This window comes from Arvicola amphibius, chromosome 10 (genome assembly GCF_903992535.2).
Source record: "Arvicola amphibius chromosome 10, mArvAmp1.2, whole genome shotgun sequence".
Classification (NCBI taxonomy): Eukaryota; Metazoa; Chordata; class Mammalia; order Rodentia; family Cricetidae; genus Arvicola; species Arvicola amphibius.
In genome coordinates this window covers 101,696,748-101,715,624 of record NC_052056.1, presented here as the reverse complement: position 1 = coordinate 101,715,624, position 18,877 = coordinate 101,696,748, and the positions used below count along the sequence as shown (strand labels likewise).

The following is an 18,877-nucleotide window of genomic DNA, read 5'->3' as shown; positions in this document are numbered from 1 at the left end:
GGATTCTTGCTTGGCACATCATGGATTTGGCCTGTGTCAACTCCTCCTTCCTGGGATGCCTCACACTGCCACACAAGTGGAACACACACATGGGACATGACGGGGATTCATTCGGCTAACCTTCTGGGTTTAAAGAGAGGGCCTGATCTTTCTCAGAGTGCAGATCCATGCTTTGGCCTTTTTTTCAGGGGTTCCAGTGCTGTGGGGTTTATCTACTCCAAAGCCACAAAGGCATGGCCATCCCCAGGAGTTCCCAAACAACTCCCTTTAAACTTTTTCTTATTCGGTCTCTGTGATAGGATCTTTTCCCATGGGTTTGAGAATATGCAGATATGATTTTTGAGGCTTCAGAATAAAAGAAACCAGTATCTCAGGGGGTGTGGTTCAGTTGGTACAGTGTTTGCCCAGCATTCAGCTTTTCATGCCCAGAACTCCATAAACCAGGCATGGTGGAGCATGCCTGTCATGTCAGTATTTGGGAGGAGAAGCAGGGGGACCACAAGTTCAGGATCATTTTCAGCTCCATGAGTTAGAGGCCAGCCTAGGCTACATAGAGACTACCTCAAACAAACAAAAATACCCCGGACTTTTAGGAGGTATTTTTAGGACTTTTAGGACTTTTAGAAGGATGGAGAAGTCATAAGGATGGATGACCATTCAGATCTTAGCCTACTGAGAAAGGCCAAGCAATTCTTTGATAAAGCTTACCATTGATGTGCAGTTGGAGTTCTTTTGTTGTGGGGTAAGAAATCCCAAATCCAACAACTGCCTCATAAAGTCTTTATTACCTGTGAAATGTGACCAACCAAACGTGACAGCTGGAGGATCATCATGGCTGGGCATTTTCTCCTCTACCTACCTGTTTTCATCTTTCTCATGCCCCTGTTTTCTCAGCCTTTTTTTTTAACTTTATTTTCCTATTTAGACTCTCCTCCTCCTCTCTCCCCCTCTCCCTCTCTCTCCCTCTCCCTCTCTCTCCCTCTCCCTCAATTTTATGTAATAAAGTGATTTTAGATTTAGTTATATCAAAGTTTTACCTTCCTTGTTCATTATTTCTCTGCAGATTTTAAGTTAGATATGAATTGTAAAACCACTAACAGTATGAAAATATCAAGCTCATCCCATCCAATACCTGGGCTCCTGTTCATATGCACATGTCTATATGGAAACGGTTCAGGACCAAGAATGTACTTCAGATACTGTTCAGCAACTTGCTTTTTTCCCCCACCTCAAAGCATACCGTGCACAGTTGTGCATGGTGACATATAATGCCTGTGTCCTAACACTTGGGAGGCAGCGGAGGAAGATCTCAGATTCTAAGTTCCAGAGTGCGTTGTAGTCTAAACAACAACAGGAGGTTAAAGAGATGGCTCAGCGTTCAGAGCACTGGCTGCTCTTCCAAAGGATCTGGGTCCCATTCCAGCACCCACATGGCAGCTCACAGCTGTCTGCAACTCCTGGCTCTGCAGACACAGGGAACGTTATGTGGCACACTGAGCACCCACACACACAAATAAAAGCCACAGACAACTTATGCTGAATTTGCTTCATCCACATTCCTATCTACTTTCCCCATTCCACACGTTTTTCGTTTCACCTGGTACAATTAGAACATGTCTTAGTTTTTTTCTTTTGTTGTTTTTAATTTGTGTGGCTAGATAGACAGGTCGGTAGTTAAGAGCACCGGTCACTCTTCAGAGGAACCAGATTCGGTTCCCAGCACCCATGTGGCTCACAGTCATGTGTAACTCTGCTTTAAGGGGATCTGACCCCTCTTCTGACCTCCGAGGGCTCATGTACACATTGTTCAAACATAAAAATTTAGAAATTGTGTATGTATATGAAAACGTGTGCAGGCACATGCATGCAGGCTTGAGGCTGATGGTAGGTAGCTCCAGTTACTCTCCAACTATTTTTTAAAAAATATTTATTTATTATGTATACATTATTCTGTCTGCGTATATGCCTACAGGCCAGAAGAGGGCACCAGACCCATTACAGATGGTTGTGAACCACCATGTGGTTGCTGGGAATTGAACTCAGGACTTTTGGAAGAACAGGCAATGCTCTTAACCTCTGATCCATCTCTCCAGCCCCTCCACCTATTTTTTTAAGATGGTCTTTCACTAGAGCTCACTGATTTGCCGGCAGGCTAGTGAAACCCCAGGAGTCCTCCTGTCTCCCCGGCTTAGGAAGTACTGGGGAACAGATTCGTGTTTGCATGGCAAGCACTTCATCAACTGAGCTGTTTCACCAGAACCTTGACTGTTTCTCTAAAAGGTTATATAGAAGGGAAAGGCTTTGCTAAGACTCCAATTCATGCGTTCTTCAGTGCCCATCTGTTACCACTTTCCTAAACTGCTTCACCTGCTCTGTAACCCTTGCATCTATGCCATCTCCAGCTTCAGGTGGCAGCAACAAGCCCGTTGGCTGTGCCAGCCCATCATTTCCACAAGCATCATAAACTTGAATCCAACGGGGGGAGAGAAGAGGAGAGTGCCGCTGGAGAGATGCTCACCTGTTAACACGTACCGCTATTGCAGAGAACCCTGGTTCAATTCCCAGCAGTCAGGTGGTAGCTAGCCATGTGTAACTCCAGTTCCAGGGGACCCAAAAATCTTCAGACTTGCACGGGCTTCTGCCCACATGGTGTGCATACATACACTCAGGTATACACACACAGATAACATAAATGTATTTTAAAAAATCCAACGGATGGATTTTGCTTTTTCCATTTTCATGTGAGAGCATGTATGTCTGCAGTCCCACATTTGGGTTTGTGCACACGGGTAAGCCAGAAACCAATGCCTGGAATGGTCTGCGATCACTCTTCCACATCACTCATGAGGCAGGCTCTCTCTCACTGTCCGGACTAGCCAGCCTGCTCTGTGGACCTCGTCTCTGCCTGCTGAGGCTGAAATTCCAGATGGGCCACCACATGCTCTTGCATTTAAATGGGTTTTGAGGACCTGCACTCTGTTCTACTTGCAGAACGAGTGACTTAGCCGCTGAGATCTCCCACCCAATTTGTTTTTTCACCCTTTGAAGTCAGAAGAGGGGTCAGATCCCCTCAAACCAGTTAGATGGTTCTGAGCCATAGTTACCCATGTGGTAAATTTCCTTGTACATTTAAAGTAGAGGCACTCTACAGAGCTTGCCATAATTTGGGGGCCAGTCATGTGGCTTCCTGGCTAGAGCTGGATGGCAGCTAGATGAAGAGATGGCAGGAATGAAGGAAGGTAGCATTGTGCACACCATGCTTACACAATGGTCCTGGTGGTAGCACATCTTCACTGTCTCTTTACATGTGCATCATGGGTTGAGGAGACGGCTCAGTCAGTGACGTGCCTCTTGTACAAGCAGGAAGACCTGGGTTCTGACTCTGAAATCCGTGCACGGTGATATATGCCTGTAACCCAAGTTATGGGGGTTGGGAGTAGAGAAAGGTGGATCCCTGAAGCTCACTGGACAGCCAATTTAGACATGCACCTATAAGCTTTAGGTCCAGTGAGACCTGTCTCAGAAAATGGAGAAACACACAGCATCTGCCTTGGGCACACACCACCAGACACACACAAATGTACATTGTGTCATCAAGTTATGATATAATTGTGGAACATTCGTGTTGGATGTTGCTATTTACTCCAGGCTGGCTTGGGCCTCTTAACTGTCCTGCCTCCAATCTTCCAAGTGCTGGGATTACAGGCACACAGCACCATGCTTTGCTGTAGTTACCATTTCAACAAATATACCACCAACTCTTTGTCTCAATACCGAACTAAACCACCTACCAGACTTTAAATTTTTGTTACGAGGTATACTCAGTATTATACAAGGACATGGGGAGTGGGGAGAGCTGTGTAAGTTTTATACACACACACACACACAAATGTGGCATTTTGTGTAACAGATACATTGTTCAAAAGTTATGGGCTACCAGGATAATTATCTGTAAGTGAACAAAACTAGATCCTTACCTCATATCACATACTGCCAGATGTAAACAATGGTCCATGTGCAGGCTAAACTACCCCAAACAAAATCTAATGTATTAGAAAACGGGAGCACACCTGATGACTGTCTCCAAAAATTAATTTCACAAGTCAAGCTGGTTCTGGTGGCTCACATCTGGACTTCCACACTTGGGATAGTAAGGCAGGAGGATTACCATGAGTTCAAGGCCTGCCAGGGCTACAGTGCAACACTTGTCTCTCAAAACAAGGCCTCAGTTGGCGACATGCCTGCCTCACCATCATGAGGCTCTGAGTTATTCCCAGAACCCATGTGAAAAAAGTCAGCTATGGCTGTGGCTAGCTGTTGGTTACGTGCCTGCTGTGCACATGTATGAATCAAGTTCCAGCTCCAAAATCCATGTACAAAATGGAACCATGGGCACCTGTAATCTCAGCAATGAGGAGCTGGAGACAGGTGGCTCCTGAGACATGCTGGGCCAGCCTAGCTTACTTGGTGAACTCCAGGCCAGTTAGGGACACCCTGCCTCAGCAAACAAGACGTCGCCTGAAAGTTGTCCTTGGGCCTCTACACACTTGTGCACACACAAACACATAGGAAAATAATCTTACAAGCTAATGACAGGACAGCTCAAGAAAGCATATACGTTTGTTTCAAATTCATTTTCAAAGTTCAGATTATTTACATACAAATTTACAGATAATAAATCTCTCTATTAACACATCAAAATAAATGATTTAGCTAAAGCCCACTTCTGAATTGCATAACTCCTACAAAGTATAATACTATACCAGGTAGACTGTCTTGTTACTTGCAGAATGTTCCTAAGTCAAGTGGCTTAGAAACACATAGTTTCTTAGAAAAAGAAACAGTCCAGATATGGAGTGGCTACAGTCAAGCTGGTTTCGTGCCTCTGTGACATCAGGTCCCAGTCTATTCTACTTCTGTATGGCATGACTGTCACACTGTGGCCACTGTAGGGAGTCTCATTAGCACCACATCCAGACGAGGCGGTGCTCACTAAGGTTCAGCTTCTTTGAGGAAACCCTTTCAAGAGATGATCTCTGATGACCCCGTTAACTCTTTAGACTTGGGCCCAAGGCTACAGGGAAGGATTATCACTACCAATGACACTTACCAGGAGTTATAGCCCATACTCCCAGGAGGGCAAAGAGCAAGGAGGGAGTGACAGAGGCAGGGATGATGTCTGCCACACCCTGATTTATGCGTTCTCACCTCCTAGTGATGGCAGCATACTAGCACAGACAGCTGCGCAGCCCTTGTGCCCTACGACCTCAGCATCTACATAAAAAGTAAGCAAGCAAACAGCAGAGAGGAAGGAGCACATTCTTAGGTCGTGGTTGTACAGAGTAGTGAGTGCTAAAGCTACTTCTCACCCTTGAAGACTTCTGGCTTAATTTAAAATGATCTATTCAGAGTTTCCTATTTTATAGATACATATCTGTCGTCTTTGCTATAGTTAAAACAACAAAAAATTGGCTTATTACAGATATAATCCTGTAACAATGACCAAATGCATTTTAAAATACAAGCAACAAGGAAAAAGCATAGTTCATAACTTTCAAATCCTACTTCAGTGAAATGCATATTCAGAAAGTAACAAGATGTGAACTTAGTTAGAATGGGCTACCTTACCATGTTACAAACTAAGGATACACTTTTCTAAGCTTGATTAAAACAGAACGAACATATGATTTCTGTGATGGTTACTAAAATAAGAACAAAAAATCCCAAGTCCTGTGTTCCTAGGGAATTATTTGCCAGTTTAATGCAGCAAACTTGGCTAACTCGACTGACATTTTATATCCTGTAGTTACAGAGTGTACTTATTTCTAGTGGATTATCTTAATTTTTACAAAACATCCCTTAGTACTAGCAGTTTCCAAAGGAGTGTATGTCTCACATTTAAGTGAGTCGACTCCCTAACGGCTGTCTGAAATCACGCTGAAACATATTTATACATTCTTACTCCTGGATAGGCTGCTATGTGCTCTGTTCACAACTATGGATTCTGCCCTGTGAATTTCCGGATGGATCTACTTCACATGGACATGTCCTGCTCACTTGTGTGGGCTCTCTGATAAAGTATCCTTTGGTATGTGTGAGTGTGGTTCTAGGACCACCTGAACACCAAAGTCTGCAGTTATATTAAGTCCCTATGTAAAATGCTGCATTTGTATACAGCCTACATAATCTTCCTATGCATTTTAACTCATCTTTAGATGATCTATAATGCTTAATATCATACAAATGCAAATCAAAGTTGTTATATTGTACAAGAAAAAAGTCTGTATATATTCAGTATAGATAAAACCTTTTCCCTAAATAGTTCTGGTCGGTTGAATCCTTGGACATGGAAGCTCTGGGTGCTGAGGAACAAATGTACACAGGGCTCCACTCGCTCACTGAGGCAGTCATCTGAGTCCGCTGTAGGGGAGCCTCCCACACAGCTACATGGTGCTCCCTCTTCGGTGAATCCTCTGATGGCTATTGAACGCTGACTTGTGGTAGAACTTCTTCCCACACTCGGTGCACTCGTAGGGCTTCTCTCCCGAGTGTGTTCTGTAGTGCACGGTGAGGTAGGACATCCGAGAGAAGGCTTTCCCGCACTCGCTGCATTCAAAGGGCTTCTCCCCAGAGTGGATCCGGTGATGGATGGTGAGGTACGACATTTGCGAGAAGCACTTCCCACACTCATAACACTCGTAGGCTTTTTCCCCTGTGTGTGTCCGCTGGTGCCTGTTCAGGGCGGAGTTCTGGCAGAAGGTCTTCCCGCACTCGCTGCACTCGTAGGGCTTCTCCCCTGAGTGGATCCGGTGGTGGATGGTGAGGTAGGACATCTGCGAGAAGAACTTCCCGCATATGTAGCACTCGTAGGGCTTCTCCCCTCTGTGGATTCTCCGGTGCCGGCACAGGGCCGAGTTCTGGTAGAAGGTCTTCCCACACTCGCTGCACTCGTAGGGCTTCACTCCTGAGTGAGTTCGGTGGTGCACGGTGAGGTAGGACAGCTGTGAGAACAGCTTCCCGCACTCGCTGCACTCGTAAGGCTTCTCTCCCGTGTGCACCCTCTGGTGCCGCATGAGGGCCGAGTTCAGGTAGAAGGTCTTCCCGCACTCGGCACACTCGTAGGGCTTCTCCCCTGAGTGGGTCCTGTAGTGCACGGTCAGGTAGGACAGCCTGGAGAAGAACTTCCCGCACTCGTTGCACTCGTAGGGCTTCTCCCCGGTGTGCGTCCGCATGTGGGTGGTGAGCGTGGACTTGCGACAGAAGCACTTGCCACACTCGCTGCACTTGTACAGCTTCACCCCGCTGTGGATCTTCTGGTGGTCGTTAAGGGCTGACTTCTGAGAGAAAGTCTTTCCACAGTCGGGACAGATGTAGGGCCTCTCGCCCGAGTGTGTCCTCTGGTGCTGCGTGAGGTGCGTCTTCTGGCAGAAGGACTTCCCACAGTAGCTGCACTCATAGGGCTTCTCTCCCGAGTGAGTCCTCTGGTGCTGGATGAGGTGTAACTTCTGGTAGAAGTTTTTCCCGCATTCGTGACACTCATAGGGCTTCTCCCCTGTGTGTGTCCTCTGATGCACCGTGAGGGTTCCCTTCTGGCAGAAGGACTTCCCACACTGGTTGCACTTAAAGGGTTTCTCTCCCGTGTGAGTTCTCTGGTGGATGATGAATTTTGACTTTTTACAGAAGGACTTCCCGCATTCCCGGCACTCGTAGGGTTTCATTTCCATGTGAGAACCCTGGTGAACACTGAGCTCTGACATCTGGAGGAAAGCCATTTCAGACTCACTCCAATCATAGGGCTTCTCTTCCACAGGATCAACAAAAACTGTGTTCTTTGGGAAGGATTTCTGGCACTCAACATATTCAAAGGGCTTCTCCAAAGTACAAATTTTTTGGTAAAAATTTTCTTCACTTAGAATGTAATCATCTTCATTCTGACTAAATTCATAAGAATCATCTCCTGGATGTGTTTTCTCGGGCTTAGCGTGGAGCAGCGATTTCCCACATCCAGCACAGACATTGGGCTTCATCTTTGCGTAGCTTCCATCGCTGCTGATGAAGGCGGAGATACACGTCAAGCTCTTCGCGCAGGAGCTGCATTTAGGGATGACTTTCCCTGAAGGAACAAGTGTTTCTGCAGGAGCAGCTTCACCGGCAGCATCGCCTGTCTTTCCGACCATGCTTCTGTAGCTGAGCACAGCCGACCTCGAGAGCTTCTTTCCAGCTCCCTGGGCTTTCTCCGTCAGGTCATTCGCCTGCCAGATTTCATCTGAAGAAAAACAAAATGAACCCAAGTTTGTACATTTTCCTACATAAGACATGGTCTGACAACTGATACACAGCCTCTCGTTTTGAGTTTAGCTTCACAATCCTGTGAATATCCACCTGCTGAATCGTTTGGAGTAACGGACAGATCTCCACGGGCGGTAAGGGAAGGAAACTGATGACAGGTAGCACCTTTGATCTGGGTCACTCTCTAACACTTTGTTCACAGATCCAGAGCAATGACTGGTGGAAAGGGGCGGGGGGGGGGGGGTTGGATAAAAGGACCTGGAGCAAGGGAGAGCCTGCAGGACAGTTAGGAGCGCCACTGCCCAAGACATCCGGAAACAGGACGGTGTGGTGGCCGACAAGTACTTTCTCCACATCACTCACACGGGGAGAGGCTGGAATCTGAGGCGCTGCTGGCCACGCTGACACACCTGTGCCTCGTTCTCCACATGCATCCTACCATAGTATCTCGTTTGCATTCCACACAACAGTGTCACATAAATTTTACACCTAAATTCCTCGTGTCTAGAACCTGAGACCCAGGATTTCCCTCTAAGCTTCACTTGGAAGGCGAGTTCTGGAACATCTATGTGAGACAGGGAGTATCAAAAGGCACAGAAAAAGATGTCATCCCCTAAAAGCTTTGAATTAAAAAAAAAAAAAGGATTTCTATCAAGGCTGTGGTTTAGGACTGAACTCACTTTGACCATGAAATGTACAACTGTTCCTAGCTGGACAGTTCCTAACTGTGCTGTCTGAGCTGATACGGTCACCCAGGGAGAGCTACTTAACAGCCTCTACAGCCACCATCTCCACCTATCAGCAGGAAGTGACGGGCTTTACCTCACACGGTTGTTGTGGGATTACAGGACTCGAAATGCTCATGACAGCAAGAGGCACAGAATACATGCTGAAGGTTTCCTGAGCATTTATTTTTCCCGCTTTCAATCTGCCAGCTCTGTGTTGGTTTGAACGAGATGTTCCCTGTAAGTCTTGAGCATTTAAATACTTGGTCCCCAGTGGGTGGCTATTTGGAAGGAAGTATCAGTAAGAGAAGCTTTTGGGTTTCAAAAGACTCTGGCATTTTCTCTCTGCTTCCTGTCTGTAGACTGAGATGTGAGCTCTCAGCAGCTGCTCCCGCCTCTTGCTACCATGCCCTGCTGTGATAGCGATATATTATCCTTCTGGAACCATCAGCCCCACATAAACTCTTTCTTCTCTGTTCCCTTGGTCATGCTGTGTTGTGGAATAATCTTTTCATTCATTGTGAAGATGTGTCTTTGCCAAGGTGCCTTCTGATTGGTTTAATAAAAGGCTAAATGGCCAATAGGTAGGCAGGTAGAGATTAGTTGAGACTTGTGAACAAAAAGAAAGCTCGGGAACGGAGAAGGATAGAGCTGCCAGTCAGACACAGAGGAAGCAGGAAATGAACATGCCATGCTGAAAGAAGGTACCACCATGTGTTAGACTGTAGATAAGAATTATGGGTTATTTAAGTTCTAAGAGCTAGTTAGTAACGAGCCCAAGTTATTAGTCGAGTGTTTATAATTAGTAATAAGTCTGTGGTTATCTGGGAGCCCGTGGCCCCTGGGAAGAACCCCACCCGCCATGGCACTGCATGACAGCAGCTGAAAAGCGCCAACACCGCCGTCCCACACCACCTGCCGCAGGCTAATTCTGAGTTCCACTTCCTGTGCAAACGGGCGCCAGGGCCCTCAGCGCGCTCTTCCAATGGTGGGTCTGCTTTCACTTATCTCAGAAATTATGGGATGGACCTACTTCACTCAATGTCATGCATATCAAATCTCAAATTATTAATCTTATTCTTCTTATGCCCTCCCAGAATCCAACAGTGCCAAAAAACAATACGTCACCACCTGGACTCAAAAATGACTCAAAGCCAGGCAGGATAGGTCATAACTGCAAACATTCTGTCCCAGGAAAAGCAGGCTATTAACTGAGAAAGAGGGTCATGTGGAACACTGATTTGTTCTGGAGGTCAATACTATATACATCATCACATCCTATTATGTTGGCTGACACAGATCACAGTGCCCACGGCCTTATGCTAGGATTCCTGGGATAGCCAGCAAATTCTTAGCACACGGGCACCTACAAGTCTCTGTTCCTAAGCTTTCCTGCTAGACGTCCTGCCTACTTTTAATGCAGAGAGAAAGGTGGAACTGGAGTAATGATAAGAGCTGGGAAAGAAAATACTTCCAGGGGAGGAAACTTGACAGCACAGCCCTTCCTAGTGAAGTGTAAAGCGCAGAGATGAAAACCCCATGACGAGAACATGCTAGGACCATGGAGCAAATGTGGTTAGTGAGGGTTTCAGGAAACTCTTGCAGGCGGTTCAGAGTCGTTAGGGCTACGACTCTGAGACAGGTTTTCTTTGTAGAGGATCAACTGGGTACCTACGGCGAAGAGTCTTCCCAAGTCAATCAGGAGCAACAGCAGTCCAGACGCATTTCATGCTTACATTAAAATGGCATAAAAGGTAAATAAGACATTTCCTAAGGGAAAAACACACAGCCACTCTGGAGACCTGCACCACCCGATGAGTAAATATTCTCAGAGAGTCTATGAGGGCCATGGTGAGAAACGAGAAGTATGCAATAAATTAATTAAGGGGATAGGAAAAGTGCTCAGCAGCCATAAGCTGAAAGAGTTCATGATCAATTTCACAAACAGCAAGAATGAGAGAAACACTCGCTGTAAGCAGAGAAAAGACAGCAGGTGCCATGCAGCTGCAACACGGGTGTGAGTCTGCAGAGAAACAAGCAGGCGAAGAAAAACTTCAGACTTGACAGTAGAGAAGCCCTCTGAAGAATCATGAAGCCAGGGCACAGGTGGAAAAATACCCTTCCTAGATACTTCAGAAGGTGGAAAGAGAAATTAATCAAATGTTGTTTATGTACACAATACAATGGAACATCATTCAAGGGCTGGGGAAGAGAGCAAGTACAAAGCTAAGAGAAAAACAAGTGTTTTGGAAGCAAGAGAGAGACCAGGTCTGCAGGAGCTAAACATCATCAGGCTGGATTTCCAAAGAATGAGAAGACCTGGCCACGGAGGCAGGGACAGGCCAGGGTCAAATGGTTTAGGACAGGGATTTTATAAGCCGACCTCAAAGAAAATAAAGAGGTGGGTGTTGTGGATTATTATTTTAGATGTGTTCAATTCATTCATGCTGTGGAATATTTGCTTAATGATGCAAGATGTGTTGCTTTTTTTTTTTTTTTTTTTTTTTTTTGGTTTTTCGAGACAGGGTTTTCCTGAGCCTGTCCTGGAACTAGCTCTTGTAGACCAGGCTGGCCTCGAACTCAGAGATCTGCCTGCCTCTGCTTCCAGAGTGCTGGGATTAAAGGCGTGCGCCACCACCACCCGGCTTTGCATTTTTTCTTAACTCTGTGAAGCTGTGTTACTTTGCCTACAAACACCCGATTGGTCTAATAAAGAGCTGAATAGCCAATAGCTAGGCAAAAGAGAGAAACAGGCAGGGCTGCCAGGCAAAGAACAAAGAGAAGGAGAAGAGAGGGAGGAGTGAGAAAAGGAGGACAGAGGACGACAGGGGCCAGTCAGCCACGGGATAAGAAGAAAAGAAAAGAAAGAAATATAGAACAGAGAAAGGGCTGGGTGGTGGTGGCACATGACTTTAATTCCAGCACTTGGGAGGCAGAGGCAAGAGGATCTGTGAGTTCGAGACCAGCTTGGTCTACAAGAGCTAGTTCCAGGACAGGATACAAAACTACAGTGAAACCCTGTCTTGAAAAACCAAAAAGAAAGAAAGGAAGGAAGGAAGGAAGGAAGGAAGGAAGGAAGGAGAAAGGTAAAAGGCCAGAGGCAAACAGGATAACTTAAGTTAAGAAAAACTGGCTAGCATCAAGACAAGCTAAAACCGGGCATTCCTAAGGAAGACTATGTCTCTGTATATTTATTTGGGACTGTGTGGCAGGCCCCCTAAGAGCAAAGAGTAAAACACACCAGCTACAGGTGGGAGGTGAGATGGCTCATTGGGTAAAGAAGCTTGCTGAACAAACCTAGCAACCTAAGTTCAACCTCTGACTCCCACGTGAACACAGAAGGAAAGAACCACTCCACAGTCACAGTGTCCAGTGACCTCAGGTGCATGCTGTTGAACCTGTACACACACTCCCAATAATGACAGTAAATAGAATGAAAGGGGCTGGAGAGATGGATTATCAGTTAAGAACACTAGTTGCTCCTCCAGAGGACCTGGGTTAGATTCCTAGCACCCAGACAGCTACTCACAGCCATAGAACTCCAGCTGAGGGCATCCAACCCCTCTTCTGTCCTCCACAAGCACTGCATGCACACGTTACACAGACACATACACAGGCAAAACATACATATAAGATAAAAATAAAGGCTTTAAAAAAAGAGCCCATGATGGTTAATACTGTCAATCACCTAGAAGTCCAGCTTCTAGGCACCCTGTGGGGTCATCCTGATAGAGTACCAGTCCCTGGGCTAGGATTCTGGCCTGAATGAAAATGAGAAGGGAGCTGTGCACCAGCAAGCATCACCCCGTTTCCTGACTGCGGACGCAGTGCGGGCACAGCATGAGCCGCTGCCTCCAAGCCCTGTTGCTGCAACTGCCAGGCTGTGACGGGCTGTGTACCAGGAGCTGTGAGCTCCTTTTGTGAGGCTTTATCACAGCCACAGGGAAGTGACCGACACAGAGCCCAAAGCATCTCACGGTCGGAGAGAATGAAAATAAACGTAAAGGGGTTAACAGCCTAAGAGCTGAAGGCTGATTACTGACAATACACTTATGAACACCTAAGAAAACTATGATAATGGGTGACTCTTCTGTGTAACCCTGGTTGGCCTTGAATTCAGCCTGCCTCTGTCTCCCGAGTGCTGGCTTAAAGGTGAGCGCCCTTCACAGGCAGCTAGGAACCTTTGATTCTGGAAAGAGGTAGCCAGGGGGAGATTCTCTATAAGCATATATGTTCGTGGGGAAGAAACCTTTAGGAGCGACTAACTACCTTCAGTAACTTCCAAAGCGTGGGATGATCAGAATGTTCCTGGGAGAAACGCCCCAGTTACCACCTCATCTCTGCCTCTCTGCCTCCACTAACACACCTGGATAGCTCTGAGGTGAGAATGCTCCTTCTACTATCCATGGCTCTTCTCCTTGTTCCAACTTGATGATAACATCCGGTTTGATAATGTGACACCCTGTTAATGAGAAATGAAACACAGCTTGAGCCTGCCGGCCTGGCTTCATCATTTCCACCGTGCAGGGCAACTGCCGCTGTACTGGCGGGAGAGCACAAGCCCTTGCGCTTTATCGTTACAGAACGGCCAATCAGAGCGAACTGCTCACAATCATCCCACAGAGCTCAAATTAAAGCCACCAACTCTCTAATGACTTTAAAGGCAACCCCACATCTGAGCAGCTGAGAAGGAAGCGGTGCTCACCCACGGAAACGAGGTTGCTGTAGGTCTCCAGCATCACGTCCCTGTACGTCGTCCTCTCCTCAGAGCCCAGCCGCTGCCACTCCTCCTGGGTGAAGGCCACAGCCACGTCCCTGAAGGACAGTGGGCCCTGCAACAACATGCTCAGAATGCAATCACAAGGAACAGGCATCTGAAGACAAGCTCTTCCCAAGCTCGCTGTGCTGTCGACCATGAACACTGCACATTTTATTTTATATCAGACTGTGAAAGGAAAGCCTGCCTATCAGAACACACTGCCTTGGGGCTAGAGACGGCTCCTAAAGCACTTGCAGTATTACTGAGTACCAGATTAGGTTTCCAGAAACCCAGGGAAATGCCAGGTAGGCATGACAGCCTCTCTGTAGTTCTAATCTTGGAAGACAAGCTAGGGGCTCTCCAGAGGAAGCTGGCTAGTGAGACTAGCCATACTGGAGAGCCTTGGGTTTGACTAAGATCTTCCTTCAAGGAATCAAGTAGAAGGGTGAATGACGGTTCCCAGCACCAGCCCTGGGCCTCCACACGCACTCACACACAAGCAAAACTGTGCAGAGACACAAATACACATAACACACACACATGAAAAACAGAAAGAAAAACCCCAACTGCCTTGGGACTCATTTATACACATTAAGAAAGTACTGGGCTTGAACTACAAGCCAGGAATAATGCTGGCTACTGGGGACACAAAACCCATCAGAAACAGTTCCCACCACTGAAGAGCTCAGTCCTGAGGAGCCCCCACACAATCCTAGGTGCACCCCACTCTTTGGAACACTCTCCATCTGGTCTCCATTACATGAATGATATTAGTCTCCCCCCCCTTACTTCCCTGACTCTTCCTTGTGTCCTCTGTTGGCTCTTCTCTCACTCGGGTTTCCAGATCACTGACTGCTTTGATGGAGGAGCCTGCGTGGATTCACGGCAGTTAAACTGCCCTCCATGTACAAACCCTTCCCAAATCAGCACCAGGTCAGGTCTCCTCCTGCACTCTCGACACAGACACCCCAGATTCTTCAACACTGTCCGTTGCACAGCCTCTTAATCAAGCCCAGAACTTAGGGACATGGTAGTCTTCCTGGGATCCCCTTGTCGCTTTCTTTCAAGGCTGCCATTACAGGCAGGCACATCCTCCTGGCATTTTTATGGGTTTCTGGAAATCTGAACTCCAGTCCACACTCTGTGGGACAAGTGTTTAACCACACAGCTATGTCCTCAGCTCCTCAAACTTCCATTTAGTGTTTAAACTGTTTCATTCATGAACACACAGCCGTGCAGCTACCTCCCTCCACAGCATCACCTGAATACAACAGCATCACCCGAACACAACAGCATCACCGGAACACAGCAGCCGTGCAGCTGCCTCCCGCCACAGCATCACCCGAACACATCAGCATCACCCTAGCATAACAGCATCACCCGAACATATCAGCAGTGCAGCCGCTTCCCGCCACAGCATCACCGCCACCCGTGAACATCAGGGGGTATCATGGACCCTATGAGAAGCACTTAGTACAGTGAAGTAGATTCCATCGGTATTTAACCTATTGCTGGTTATCGAATATATATTATTATAAGCATGCTTCAAGCCAGTGACCTGTAAGCCAGTTTTCGAGAGAGGAAGAAAGATGTGAAGCCAATGCTCTAGGAAATGAAAGGAAACAACAGAGCATCTTACGAATAAAAACACAAGGGCCAGCAAGATGGATCAGCAGGTGAAGGTGCTTGCCACCAAATCTAGCAACTCGAGTTCAATCCCCGTGACCTGACTCCTGAAAGTTGTCCTTTGACCTCCACACACCCAACATGGCATGTACACACCCACAAAGTAATTAAAAAAAAACCCAAACAACAACAAAAATACCATCAACCCAAACAGTAAGATAAAACAAGAGCAGAGATCTATGACTCCGTAAGTGTAAGCTGACAGAATCTGTCTCAGAGCAGTAGAGCCTCTCTTCTAGTAAAAGCCGCCACGGACCAGCTCTGAGAACGACCACTCTATTCTCACATTCGTAGATATTCCCAACCTGTGCGTTTCTATCTGAGACTCCCGCACTGAGGGAACTAGGTGAGCACCTGGGAGGGAATATTCCGTTCTTTGGAGAACGCTGGTGTCTAGGAGAGCACACTGGCATCTGCGGGAGAATAAATGACTCCAATAAACAAATAACTCCAGCCAAAGGGAAGGAGGGTTAAGTGAGGGCTGAAAAAGTCCAAGGGGTCTGTCCCTTAACTTTGTGCGACACTGAAAGTCATCACCAGGGCCAGGGATGGTAGTATACGCCTTTAACTCTTGGTGGAAGAGGGAGGATCAAGAGCTCAGGGGCAGCCTGATCTACACATCAAGACCCCTTTTCAAATCAACCGATGCCGCAAAAACAAAGAAATGGAAATAGAACAAAGAAAAGCTACTGAGACCGTAAAAGAAAACTGAACACGGTGACAGAAAATGGGACAGTTTTGAACGAACTGCATCCTTTGAATTGGACAACAGAACGAGGAAAGGAAAAGAACAGAAGGCAAAATGATGGGCTGAGAAAGACTGACGTGCGTGGATGCCACAGTCTATTGGGTGTTGTAGGGCCATGGTCCACAGAGGTGGTCAGCAGGCAGCTGGCTGATCCACAGGTGGACCAACACAGAGCCACTGGCTAACACCAGAAGAGCGAGGTCAGAGCAGGGTTAAGAAGTGCCACGTGAAGGCAGAAGAAATCCTAACTCCGGGACGAGGGCAGCAAGACAGAAACTGACAGAAGACTAGAGACAGGCTGCGTCAACAGTGTGTGTGTGTGTGTGTGTGTGTGTCAGGATACTGTACAGAGCAGAAAGACCTTGTGCACACGGGTAAGCACTGGGGAAGCCAGAAGAGTTCAACAGCTGAGGTACGCAGCTGTTCTTCCTGGAACGCTAGGATGATGTCGTTTACAGCCCGGTGATCCTCTGCTGTCTGACGAGACAGGCTCTGCCCTTATCTCCCAGAATTTGTCTTTGCTTATTTAAGACATTTGTCCCCTACATCTTAAACATTGTTTTTAGACCATGAGCCCCACTCTTACAAGTGACGTCACTTGTGCTTCACGACAACCTAAGAGACTTCTATGTCATCTTAGGGCCAGGCCAATCCTGACACCCACCGGCACTATGTTTACCTTGGTCAAACTCCCTGGACTCGGGCACTATCTCTGGGCCAACGGTAGCCATGCTTGTGAAAGAAGCCAGATGGACTTTGTAAAGAATCTCAGTGTAAACATGTCTTGAGTTGTTGTCCACTTGGGGCTGAGTTCATTGTTATCTGAATACTTTTTTCCAGAACTGTGCTGTGTTTAAGTATGGCTAAAGTTAAATGATCTGGGCCGGACCCTGTAAGTCCTGCTCCGGCGCCGGTTACCATAAAATCAGGCTGAGCAAAGGTTCATTCTTGTCTCTTCGTGAACCACTTTTTTCTCTGCCTGTTACCATTGGAGAGCTGGGCTGTAGATCGTCAAGGCTACAATCCATCATGGAGAATAACCCAGGCAGCAGGAGCAGAAAGCAGCTAGCCACATCGAATCCATGACCGGGAAACAGAGAAGGAAGGCGTGCCTGCTAGTGTGAAAGTCATTCTCTCCATCTTACATAGCCCAGGATGCCCAGGGGGATGGTCTTGCCCACAATCAAACAAGTTTCTCCACATCAGTGAATATAACAAGACACCCCCACCACACACACAGGCACCCCCACCCACACACACAGAGACACTCCCAGAGGCCCATCTCCCACGTCTCTGAATCTGGTCAAGGTGACAACTACACCATCATAAGGACTCTTCAAGGGCCGTGCTACCTGGAGCTATAAGCACAACAAAAACCACTTACTACTGCTCAGTATGGTTTTGTCTGACTCTTTTATCTATTTTCCCTTTTAAAGCCTGAACTGTTCTTCGCCTCTCTGAGTGCATGGACCAAACGAGACCATAGAGATGTGAAGAGAAAAAAACTTACCAAGGATGTTGTCATCTTCTGCTGCCGAAGGAAAAGTCTGGAGAAGTACTCGGATTGGGTCTGGGGAAGGAGAAACAAAGCCATTATTAGTGGTACAACAAGTGGGAAATCTATAGAAAAACCTACTAGAACATTCCAAGAAGGAAACCTTATGGGTGATGGTCTCGTTGGCTTTCAGAAGGGACTGGAGAGTTTTAACGATGCATGGGGAATGGATGGACGGGACTGTCTAGGTAAACTAACACGAAATGCTGGTTAAATAATTTACATTGTTTAATAGGGATACAAAAGAATACTCACAGGCTGCTCTGAAAACAACACAGTTAGCCTGGTGGTGACTATATTTGTATAAAATTAGGTGATATTGTGACTGCATCTTTAATACTGCAGAAGGAATGTCAGCCTGGGACTGAGCACTCCTACTGAAAACACTTCAGTGTGACATCGGTTAAGTCACCACCATGGCAGACAGTCTCCCCACAAACTTTCTCGGAACTAAACCCTATGATGTTGAAGGGACAGACTCGAGGGAGCCAAGCAGACAGTGCACGGGTACCGATGGGTGCCGAGTGACACCGTGAGAATCTGAAGCGGTGAGAGGAAGGAGTATTGCGTGAGGAAGGAGTGTGGACAGAGCCTCTGCAGCTCAGGCCGCTAACCCCTGCTATGCCCGCACGCCTCGTCCTCTGACAACGCTGCCCAAAGTGGCGCAGCCACCCTGCCTTCAGCCTGACCACTGCGACCATCCCGGATCCCTAACACTATGGAAGGAGGGAGCAGAGGCTTCGCTCAGGCGCTGATTGCTCAGCCCCCCGCCCCGCCTCCCCCGCAAGCAAGATCCAGCCTCCCCCACCAAGGCCGCGATCTGCATCCCCAGGCCTCACCTAGGAGGCCGCGCCGGGCCCGGGTCTTGACACCTCTGTCAGCCCGGCCCTCGGCCTCCCCGGCCTGCACAGCTGTGCCCGCCCGCTGCGGACCCGGACGCTCCGGCCTCGGACCCGCACTCTCCACCACTCCAACTCGCGCAAGGCAAAGCTGCGGGAGCGAGGGCAGAAACACAGACCGTAGGAAGCCAGGGCGGTGCAGCGATCGTGCGCACGCGCGAGCTCGCACGCAGGCCGAGGTGCGCACGCGCAGCCGAGTTCCCGAAGTAGCGGGTC

At 47.5% G+C, this 18,877-nt stretch overlaps 1 protein-coding gene across 2 annotated transcripts; it reads right to left on the bottom strand.

The window, feature by feature from the left end:
* Positions 1 to 4,615: 4,615 nt before the first annotated feature.
* On the bottom strand, positions 4,616 to 18,737 carry Znf12 (zinc finger protein 12). Of its 2 annotated transcripts, XM_038345826.1 has the most exons (5): positions 18,602 to 18,737; positions 17,718 to 17,777; positions 13,720 to 13,846; positions 13,381 to 13,476; positions 4,616 to 8,266 (listed from the first exon to the last, which is right to left on the bottom strand). In XM_038345826.1, exons 2-5 carry the CDS (start codon positions 17,730 to 17,732, stop codon positions 6,444 to 6,446), a joined length of 2,061 nt encoding a protein of 686 aa, XP_038201754.1. In that variant the 5' UTR covers positions 17,733 to 17,777; positions 18,602 to 18,737; the 3' UTR covers positions 4,616 to 6,443. The 2 variants fall into 2 exon arrangements, with proteins under 2 accessions (XP_038201754.1, XP_038201753.1); XM_038345825.1 differs by lacking the exons at positions 17,718 to 17,777; positions 18,602 to 18,737 and having other exon boundaries at positions 13,720 to 15,530.
* Between the last annotated feature and the right edge of the window lie 140 nt (positions 18,738 to 18,877).

Excerpts from the sequence above, each read along its gene's own strand:
- Znf12 (XM_038345825.1), bottom strand. The coding sequence starts at position 13,930 with ATGGTCGACAGCACAGCGAGCTTGGGAAGAGCTTGTCTTCAGATGCCT. Across the intron at positions 13,477-13,719 it reads CAGCAACCTCGTTTCCGTGG|GGTGTCACATTATCAAACCG; the intron begins GTGAGCACCGCT and ends TCTCATTAACAG. Across the intron at positions 8,267-13,380 it reads CTCACCTCAGAGCTATCCAG|ATGAAATCTGGCAGGCGAAT; the intron begins GTGTGTTAGTGG and ends GTTTTTCTTCAG.